Genomic DNA, 10202 nt, shown 5'->3' with positions numbered 1-10202 from the left:
AGATAACTTTTTATATTTTGTCATTGAATTTGTTTTTAAACTTTCATTTTTGTGCTTGCATGTTGTCCTTCCCCCCTGGGCAGGGAGCAGCAGCAGCAGCAGCAGCAGCAGCAGACGGCGCTTTGTATGCCTCCGCACCACTCCATTGTCTCTTTTTCCCTCAGTTACATAAATATTTGAGTAAATTCTTGTTTTAGCTGTTGCTGCTGCTGCTGCAGCAGCGCGTGGGCACCTGTGGCGGCACCAGCAGCAGCAGCTGCCGGGGCAGCAGTCGAGAATGCAGAGGCGCTCGTTCCTGCTGCTGCCTTCTCTGCTGCTGCTGCTGCCGCCAGCAGCAGCAGCAACGACAACAGCGGCAGCAGCAATAGCAGCAGCAGCAGCTCTTGCGGGATCCCCGGGACTCTGCATGCAGTGGGGAAGAGAAGAAACTTACACAGAACACGGGGGCGCAGATCTAGAAGATGACAGCAGCAGCACCAGCAGCAGCAGACAAAAGCAGTTCTCCTGGGGAGACTCTGCAATGGATATGACAACATTAGAGTTTGGGGACGAAGCAGCAGCAGAAGGAAGCGAGCAGCCTGCAGCAGCAGCAGCAGCAGCAGCACAAGACGCAGCAGCGCACGCAGCAGCAGCGGCCACAGAGGCCTCAGCAGCAGCAGCAGCAGCACAAGCAGCCCAAAAAGCAAACGCACTGATGTACCGCCGCAGAGTCACGCTGCAGCTGCTGCTGTCGCTGCAGGAGCTGCTGCTGATGCTGCTGCTGGGGTTGGAAGCAGCAGAAGGGGCTCATGAGGGGAGGAAGCAGCTGCAGCAGGAGCGGGGGGAAGCTGTTGAAGACGACAGCTGGTCAGAAGACAGCGACACGAGATAAGCTGCTGCTGCTGCTGCAGCTGCTGCTGCTGCTGCTGCTACTGCAGCAGCAGCGGTAGCAGCGCAGGAGCCATGTCGAGCCAGTAGGCCTTTGGAGGCACTCCAGCAACAGCTGCAGCTGCAGCAGCAGCAGCAGCAGCAGGATTAGCAGCAGCGCCTCAGTAGCAGCAGCAGCGAGAGTAGCGGCTTCGCCAGAAGTAGCAACAGCAGCAGCAGCAACAGCAGCAGCAGCAGGAGCGCTGCCATTTCCCAGCGGGGTTTGCTGAATTGGTGAGCGCCGCAGGGCTAGAGTAAGGGGAGGATCAGCGGAAGCAGCAGCAGCAGCTGCTGCTGCTGCTGCGCGCAAAGCCATGGTTGCACCAGCACATTAGCAGCAGCAGCAGTAGCAGCAGCAGCAGCAGAACAGCAGCAGCAGCAGCAGCAGCATGCCTGCTGCAGCAAGCTGCCGCTTCCGCTTCGGCTGAGTGTTTGGCCGTTGCTATTTCTACTTCTGCTGCTACCGTAGATGGAGCAGTAACTGCAGGAAAGGTAGTACCAGCTGCAGCAGCAGCAGCAACAGCAGCAGCAGCAGCAGCAGCGTTTGTTGTGCCGTTTGCCTAACCAAACGAATTATTTTTACAGCCCAAACTAAAGCAGACGCATGTGGGGAGTGGTATTGCTTTGCTGCTGCTGCTGCAGTTGCTGCTTCTCTTGCTGCTCCTGCTGCTGTTCAGTTGCTTCTGTTGCTGCTGTTTCTGCCGCTGTTGTAGTTTCTCTTGGCACTGCTGCTGCTGCTGCTGCTGCTGCTGCTCGCCAAGGCAGCGGCAGCGCGAGGTGTACGTACAGCCCAGCGTGAATAGCGCACAGTGTGCTCACAGCAAAGCTGCGAGATAACGAAGAGAACAGCAGCAGCAGCTGCTGCTGCTCCCGTGCTGCTGCTGCTGCTGCTGCGTCCATACAGGTGCTCTGTAGAGTGGCTCAGTTAATGCACCAGTGCGGGGCCGCCGGGGTGACTGGAAATACCCGAAGTTATTATGCAGCACAGTAACGGCGCAGCAGCAGCTGCTGCTGCTGCAGCACAGCAGCAGCAGCAGCAGAATTTTGCTGCATGCTGCTACAGCTGCTGCTGGCGAAGCCCCGCGTGTAGCGTAGCCTGCGAGTGTTTGGCTGGTTTGACTTAAGTTTGAACACTTTTATGTTGATTTAAAACATATTTTTGTTCATTTAATTCAAATCAATTGAACAAAGAAAGACCCATTTGCCCGTGCGGTCCTCCGGCTTCCTTGACGGCTTGGGAAGTGCCGCGGGTGAGTGCGTCGCCTCTCTTTCCTCTATTTGTTCTCTAAATTTAATTCAATTTAATTTAATTTCATTTCATTTTATTTTATTTTCCTCCATTTCCACTTCAAAAGGCGCATGCAGTTTTCCGCTGCAGCGCAGATCCCCGTTGAGCAGCTGATGTGGCGCTGCAGCAGCTACCGCAGCTAGCCTGCTGCGCATGCGCAGCAGCAGCAGCAGCAGCACGTACTGAGCTGCTGCTGAGGTTTGAATGTCTCTAGGGGCCTCTAGGAAGCCGCTGCTGCCCCGCTGCACAAACGGGGGGCCCCCTCTGGGGGCCCCCCGAGAGCTGCTGTTGCTGCAGCGGCAGCACAGGCAGCTGTGGGCTGTATGTACACCTCAGCTGTGATCACAGCAGCAGCAGCAGCAGCAGCTCTGCCTGCTAGCGAAGTCATGCTGGATTTGCTGAGTTGTTTCCTCTGTTCCACGTGTCTGTACACTGGGGGCTCATGCAAGGGCTAGGGTTTAGGGTTTAGGGTTTAGGGTTTGTGTCTTTAAGCTGCTGCTGCGCCGTTGATATGCTCTTCTATGTCTTTGTGTGCTTTTTTGCTGCAGCACAATGAGCACCGCTTGCCTCCACAGAAGGGTAATACAAGCAGAAGCAGCAGCACCACCACCACCAGCAGCAACAGCAGCAGCAGCAGCAACTAAGTCATGGGTTTTGCTGCACTTGCGTGTGTGCTGCTGCAGCTGCTGGCGGGCTTCGCAGCCAGGGGCCCCCGCATGCTGCAGGGGCCCCAGGGGCCCCTCCAGCCTACGGGGCCATGGAAGTTGCTGCAGCAGCAGCAGCGGCCGCTGCTGCTGCTGCTGCAGCAGCAGCAGCACGGCCAGACGCAGCTGCAACAGCACCAAAGGAAGCAGCAGCAGCAGCAGCAAGGGGCCTCCTTTTGTCTGCAAAGCCTCCTGAGCTCGAAGCGATTTTTCAACTGTCCGTCTTAGGGTTTAGGGTTTAGGGTTTAGGGTTTAAAGTTAAAGGCCTATCATACAGAGCTCAGGATGTACTGCAGTTGCCCGGGTGATCTATACTTCGAGTTGAGGCGAGGGTTTGTTCCCCAGGGTTTAGGGTTTAGGGTTTAGGGTTTAGGGTTTAGGGTTTAGGGTTTAGGGTTTGCTGCGCAGCTTCAACTGGGGGCCACCTGGTGGTGGACTGCCCCGGCATGGGGGACTCCATAACAGAGGGGACTTTGCAAGAGTGGAAATACAGTAAACCCTAAACCCTAAACCCTAAACCCTAGCTTTGAGCCCTTGCATGCAGCGGGGCCCCGGGCTGGGCTTTTCACGCCTTCCTTGACGGAGTTGCTGCTGTTGTGTCGCTGCTGCTGCTGCTGCTGCTGCTGCTGCTTGCGTTGCCTTTTTTGCTGCTGCTGCTGCCCTTGCTGCTGCCGTTGCTCTTGCTGCTGCTGCCGTTCCCGGCGCTGCTGCTGCTGCTCTCGCTGCTGCTTCCACTGCTGCTGCTGCTGCGCTGCTGCTGCTGCTGCTGCTGCTGCTCAGGTGTGGGGTCTTACGTGGCGGAGGGGGCGCTGCTGGCGGTGGTGGAGACAGACAAAGTTGCTGTTGAAATAAATGCTGCTGCTGCTGGCCGTCTTGCTGCAGTGCATGCGCAGCAAGGAGAAACTGTCTTTGTGGGGAAGCCTCTTTACGAACTCGACACCAGTGAGACCTGCTGCTGCTGCTAGTGCTGCTGCTGCTGCTAGTGCTGCTGCTGCTGCTTCTAGTGCTGGTGCTGCTGCTGCTGCTAGTGCTGCTGCTGCTGCTGCGTTGCTGTTATTGTTAGTGCTTCTGCTGTTCCTGCTGCTGCCAGTGCTGCTGCTGCTACTGCTGCTTTTGCTGCTGCTGCTGCTGCTGCGCTGCTGCTGTTGTTAGTGCTTCTGTTCCCGCTGCTGCTAGTGCTGCTGCTGCTTCAGCTGTCAATGCTGCTGCTGCTTCTGCACTATTTGATAGTGCTGCTGCTGCTACTGCTGTTCTAGTTTTCAAAGCAGCTGCTGCAGCTATTGCTGCTGCAGCTGCTGCAGCTGCAGCTGCTGCTGCTACGGACAGAGTAGGGAGCAGAGGGCGCAGCAAATAAAGTAATTAAGTAGCAGCCTATGAATATATGGGTGCAGCAAATAATTAATAAATCAAAATAATATAAATGAACAAATAAATAAAATAAAATTTGTTTAATATTAAATGTTAATTGCAACTAAAAATAGAGAGGCTGGAAATGAAATGAGCAGTAGCTTGTTTCTCTGTTGCTGATTTGTGCTGCAGCAGCAGAACCGCCTGCTGGTGCTGCAGCAGACACAGAGAAGCAGCCACCCCCAGAAGCTGCTGCTGCTCCCGCTGCTGCTGCTGCTCCTGCTGCTGCTTCTGCCCCTGCTGCTCCTGCTGCTGCCGCCCCTGCTGCAGCGCCTACTGCAGCAGCGGCCGATGAGCCGCGCGCCCCAAGCACGCCCCCCCCTGCGGCAGACACTGCTGCTGCTGCTGCCTCTGCTGCTGCTGCTGCTGCTGCTGCTGGGGGCCTCGGTCTAGACCGCGTAGAGAGACGAGTGAGGCAGCAGGCAGCTCATTGTCTTTTTCCATTATTTATTTATTTAAATTCAGTTATTTATTTTTTTATTCATTTATTATTTGAATCTATTTATTAGTTTTGAATTACTCTTCCCCTTATTTTATAGTTCATTACTTGCTGCTGCTGCGCTGCGGATTTGCTGCTGCTTCGCTTTGCTTCAGCTCCGCCGCTCGTTTTCTTTCTTTTTATTCTTTTGTTTGTCTTAATTTAATTTAATTTGATTCTATTTTAATAATAATTTTAATTCTTTTTTGGTTATTTTTTTAATTCTTTTTAATTCTTTTTTATTTCCTTTTTATTTCATTCAGGTGCCTCTGTCGCGGCTGCGGCAGCGAGTTGCTGCTCGCCTTAAAGACGCCCAAAACACTGCAGCAATGCTCACCACCTTCAATGAGGTATTTGCTGCTGCTGTTGCTGCTGCTGCTGCTTCTTTGGCTGCTGCTGCTGCTGCTGTTTCTTGGGCTGCTGCTGCTGCTTCAGCTGCTGCCGTTTCTTCTGCTGCTGCAGCTGTTTCGGTCTTTGGGGCTGCAGCTTGTGCTGCTTGTGTTTCTGCCGCAGTTGCTTACGCTGCTGCTGCTTTTGTTGCTGCTGGTGCTGTTGCTGCTGTTTCTGTTTTTGCTGCTGCCGCTGCCTCTGGCTGGTAGTGCCACTGCAGTTGCTGCTGCTCTCTCTTCTGCGGCTGCTGATGTTTCTGCTGCTACTGCTCTTTCTGCTGCTGCTGCTGCTGTTGTTTACGCTCCTGTTGCTGCATACATGGCTGTTTCCGTTTCCATTTCTGCTGCTACTACCTGTGCTGCTGCTGCTGCTGCTGCTGCTGCACAGTGCGACATGGGGGCCCTGATGGCGCTGCGTAATGAATTGAATGAAGATTTCCAGAAGGTCCACGGAGTGAAAATGGGTGAGGAGTTTTTTATTTGTTTATTTTATCACCTTAATAATTTGTTGCTGTTTGTTTTCCTGCTGCTGCTGCTTCTTTTCTCTCCTTTTCTATCCTTTGCTGCTGCTGCTGCTGCTGCTGCTGCCGTTTGTAGGTTTCGTTTCCGCCTTCATGCTCGCCTCGGCTCTCTCGCTCAAGAAGTTCCCAGCCATCAACGCAAGTGAGTCCAACAGCAGCAGCAGCAGCAGCAGCAGCAGCAAGAGCAGAAAAAGTCGCCGTTGGACTCCTCGGAGCTCGTCTGCCCTCCCGTTTTGAGCTCTTCCGATGCTTTTGAACAAAAGCAGCGAATTGAATGGTTTAAATGGATTAAAATGGATTAAAATGGGTTGAAATTGGACGAAAAGCGCCGAAATAAGTGCAGCGAACCCTGTTCAACTCCGCAGGCGTCGAAGGCGCAGAGGCTGTCTACCGCGACTTCGTCGACATCAGCGTCGCCGTCGCCGCGCCCACCGGCCTTCTCGTCCCCGTAGTTCGCGACTGCCACAAGAAGACCTGGAGCCAGCTCGAGCAGGTAGCTAGCTAGCTAGCTAGCTAGCTAGCTGGCTAGCTGGCGGGCTGGCTGGCTGGCTGGCTGCGGAGGGCGGGAGGACGGGGGAGAGGGAGAGCGAGCGAACGAGCTGGCTAGCTGTGGCTTGCTAGCGAGCTAGCTGTGGCTAGCTAGCGAGCTAGTTGTGGCTAGCTAGCTAGCCAGCTAGCTGCGGCTAGCTGGCTAGCTAGCTAGGGAGCGAGTCAATGGCGTAGAGAGCTGACGACCTAGCTGGCGAGGCGATAACGTAGCTGTGTTGTCAGCTAGCTGGCTAGCTAGCTAGCAGACAGCTAGCTAGCTAGCTAGCTAGCAGACAGCTAGCTAGCTAGCTAGAAGGGCAGCTAGCTGGAGAAGTAGCTGTCTAGCCACCTAGCTAGAGAGCCATCTAGCTGGCTAGCTAGCGTGACATGTAGATAGACAAGTCGATTTCCAGCAGACCAGCTAGCCAGCTAGCTAGCTGTGGAGACAGAAAGATAGGCAGCTAGCTTGGCAACTAGCAACAGCTAGCTGCAGCTAGCTGCGGCTAGCTGCAGCTAGCCACAGGCACCTAAGAGGGGCTCGACCTAGCTAGCTTAGGGCTTGCCAGTTGGCTAGCACTGTCGCTGAGGAGCAGCTAGCAGTGGTTTCTATTCTGCTGCTGCTGCTGCTGCTGCAGGAGCTGGTGCAGCTAGCTGCGAAGGCCCGCAGCAACCAAATTGCCCTTGAGGACATGGCGGGAGGGACTTTCACGATTTCTAACGGTAATTGCTGCTGCTTCCATTTGCTGCTGCTTTCATTCGCTGCTGCTTCCATTTGCTGCTGCTTCCGTTTGCTGCTGCTTCCATTTGCTGCTGCTCCCTTCTGGCTGCTCTCCTTTGCTGGTGCTTCCGCTTGTTGCTGCTTTCGCTTGCTGCTGATTTCATTTTCTGCTGCTGCTTTTCATTTGCTTCTGCTGCTGCTGCTGCAGGCGGCGTGTACGGCAGCATGATGGGGACGCCGATACTAAACCCTCCGCAGTCGGCCATTCTGGGTAATGCTGCTGCTGTTGCTGCTGCTACAGTTTGTGGTGCTGTTTTCACATATGCTGCTGCATGGAAAGTAGCTGCTGCTGCACTAGTTGCTCCCCTGCTGCTGCAGCTGCTGCGTGCCTATCAGCGCCTGCTGCTGCTGTCGCCCCGACTGCTTTCATTTCGTTATCATTGCAGCAGCCCCTGTTGCAGAGCTGCTCGTGTTGCTGCTGCTGCTTTTTGCTGCAACACAATCGCTTCTGCTGCGTAATTGCTGCTGCGCTGCTGCTGCTGCTGCTGCTGCTGCTGACCTGCAGGCATGCACGCTGTGAACCAGCGCCCTGTTGTCCGCGACAACCAAATTGTCATTCGTCCCATCATGTGAGTACCCAAGCAGGAACAGCAGCAACAGCAGCAGCTGCAGCAACAGCAGCAACAGCAACAGCGACAACAACAGCAGCAGCATCTCCTATCGAAGGAGCAGGGTCAGCAGCAGCAACAGTGACTGCACCGCTCGCAGAAGGAGTGCGGGCCGCACGTTTCGTGGCAGCAACCGCAGCAACAGCAGCAGCTGCAGCAGCAGCAGCAGCAGCATGTTGTTTGTGCTGCAGGTACTTGGCCTTGACTTACGACCACCGCCTCATTGACGGCCGCGAAGCTGTTCTTTTCCTCTGCAGCGTAAGAGATTATATTCAGGACCCCCGCCGGATGCTGCTGGGGCTTTAACAGCTCCTTTAGCAGCAACCTAGCAGCAGCAGCAGCAGCAGCTGCTGCTGCTGCTGCTGCTGCCATTCGTGGCACAGCTCTTGAGAGGCCCACAGAGAGAACCCGCACAAAGGTAGCAGACGCACAGAGGTCCCTGAATGGGACCAGCTTCTTCAGCTGCTGCTGCAGCAGCAGCAACAGCAGCAGCAGTGGCTGCCGCTGCTGCTGCTGCGTAGGGGGGTTTTGCAGGGGTTCGGGGGGCCCTTCAGGCGCCCTTGGGGAGACACTGCGGGCCCCTGGAGGCCTCTGGGGGACCCCTGTGTCATAGTGCGCTGAAAAGGAAATTTTGCTTCGAGTGGCTACAGCAGCAGCCGCAGTTGCTGCGGCAGCTGCTGCTGCAGAAACAACAGCAGCCTTAGCAGTTGCTGCCGCTGCTGTTGCTGCCACAGCGGCAGCTTTATAACACAAAAGAGAAGACTGGAATGAAGAAAGGCCTTCTTACAGGCCTTACCTTTCTTTGTTTAAAATGGCTGCAGTGGGGCCCCCCAAATGTCTGCATGGGGCCCCCTAGGTACTAACTGTGGGGCCCCAAATTATTATCCGCTGCTGCTATAAGGCATTGGGGGGCCCCTTAACTTAGTAGCTGATAAGAGCCACTAGAAAACAGTCCTCTGTGGCCCCTTTGGGGGCCCCAGGGGTACCCTGGGGCCCCCGGGGGCCCCCTGAGTTCCGGAGGGGCCCTCTGGGGGCCCCGGGGGCGCCTGCGGGGCCCCAGGGGCCTCAAGGCATTGCTAGGGTATTCTGGGGGCCCCTGACTTACGTAAATAGCTGAATAGGGCCCCCGGCTAGCTGCGCTTATTCTTGAGAAGACTAGAGTGCCGCAGCTGCTGCATCGGTTGCTGCGGCTGCTGCTGCTGCTGTTGTAGGCATAGGCAGAGCACAGGGCTGGCTGTGGGGTCTTTGCTCGATGCTGCAGCAACTGCCTCAGTGAGCTAGCTAGTCACAGCAAGCTGGCTGTCAGTGCTGGCCAGCTAGCCACTGCTGCCCAGCTAGCTAGCTCTGGCTAGCTGCCTGCGCAGCTGCAGCTAGCTAACTGTTTCACAGGGCGTCCTGTTCTTCTGGAGCAGCAGCAAAGAAAGTCTCACTGCCTTGGGGCCCCCAAGGGGGCACCCCTAGGGGCCCCTTAGGGTCCCCCTGAGGGTCAAAAGGACCCCAGGGGGCCCCCAGGGGCCCCCACGATATGTTTGAAGCAGCAGCGTGGCACTTTAGCTGCAACTCATTTCGCTGCTGTGCTGCAGCTTAAGGTGCTCCCGCTGCAGCTGCCGCTCCCCCGAGCATTCGGTGCATGCGCAGCAGCCTCGGGCTCACAAGGCAGCAGCTCTTGAGTAGAGCCTCTGCTGCTGGGGGTCCCTGCAGACTTTGGGAGTTTTCTGGGGCTTTTGGGCGGGCTTTGGGGGCCCCACAGGGGCCCCTTGGGGCCACTACAGCAGCAGCAGCAGCAGGGGCCACCTTAGAGCTGCCAGGAGGCCTCGAGGGGGCCCTTCAGAGATCTTAGGAAGCTTTAAAAGGTTTTGGAAATGTCCCTAGAGGCTGTTGCTGTTGTGGGGCCCATCTGTGGTGTACAGACACCCCGGAGCCTGGTGGCACTGGCCGCCTCAATGCGGGCAACGGCTGTGCGGGGTAAAGCAGGAGTTAAATCTGAATAGGTCGAGCTAAATCTACTTGAAATATTTAAATTGTCAATTTTAATTAATATTAAAACGTTTGTTTCGAATTGCGAAGGGGACTTTATTGAACTTCCCGTGCTCGGGATGCCGCCGCGCCGGCTGCACGCTCGGGCCGGCGACAGCACGCGTGGTTTGCGGACCAAAGCAACGTTGACTTGGAATGAAACACGATAAAATGGATAAAGAAAAAGAAAATAAAAGTAAATAATTGAAAAAGCTGGGTTTTAGGGCGTTAGCTGCAACAGCAGCAGCGGCGAGCAGCAGCAGCAGCAGTCGCCAGCGGACCGGCGGCTGCTGCTGCTGCTGCTGCTCCCCGCCTGCCGGTGTGCGCGAGAGCGGGTGTTTGCGTCTGCAGGAGAGTGTCTGGAGTCATAAAACAGTTTTATTTTCTATTTTTATTGTTTTGACAGTTTAGTTGATTGATTTAGGTACTTTTCTCCAGCCGTTTTCTCCCTGCGTGTCCGCGCAGGGCCGAGCAGGTGACCTCGGCCGGTGCGTGGGGTGTCAGTACACTCCAGAAGCCTCGTCTTCTGCCTCCGACTTTTTGCCGGCAGTCTTTCTCAGATTTTTTGTTTTATTCCCA

At 55.5% G+C, this 10202-nt stretch overlaps 2 protein-coding genes across 2 annotated transcripts; both read left to right on the top strand.

Annotated features, from left to right (window-relative positions):
* Positions 1 to 277: 277 nt before the first annotated feature.
* On the top strand, positions 278 to 871 carry ETH_00012480 (uncharacterized protein; the record flags this gene model as incomplete). Its single annotated transcript, XM_013374703.1, has 1 exon — positions 278 to 871. The coding sequence occupies one exon, from the start codon at positions 278 to 280 to the stop codon at positions 869 to 871; it is 594 nt and encodes a 197-aa protein (XP_013230157.1).
* Positions 872 to 2746: 1875 nt separating this feature from the next.
* On the top strand, positions 2747 to 8228 carry ETH_00012475 (dihydrolipoamide succinyltransferase component of 2-oxoglutaratedehydrogenase complex, putative; the record flags this gene model as incomplete). Its single annotated transcript, XM_013374702.1, has 14 exons — positions 2747 to 2773; positions 2878 to 3115; positions 3307 to 3390; positions 3679 to 3840; positions 4438 to 4715; positions 5047 to 5133; positions 5297 to 5636; positions 5770 to 5835; positions 6059 to 6186; positions 6857 to 6941; positions 7148 to 7210; positions 7505 to 7568; positions 7799 to 7865; positions 8142 to 8228. The coding sequence occupies 14 exons, from the start codon at positions 2747 to 2749 to the stop codon at positions 8226 to 8228; spliced, it is 1776 nt and encodes a 591-aa protein (XP_013230156.1).
* Positions 8229 to 10202: the final 1974 nt, after the last annotated feature.

The sequence above is a fragment of the Eimeria tenella genome, genomic scaffold (genome assembly GCF_000499545.2).
Source record: "Eimeria tenella Houghton genomic scaffold, Eth_scaff221, whole genome shotgun sequence".
In the NCBI taxonomy this organism is placed as follows: Eukaryota; Apicomplexa; class Conoidasida; order Eucoccidiorida; family Eimeriidae; genus Eimeria; species Eimeria tenella.
This window is presented reverse-complemented; position numbering and strand designations above follow the sequence as displayed.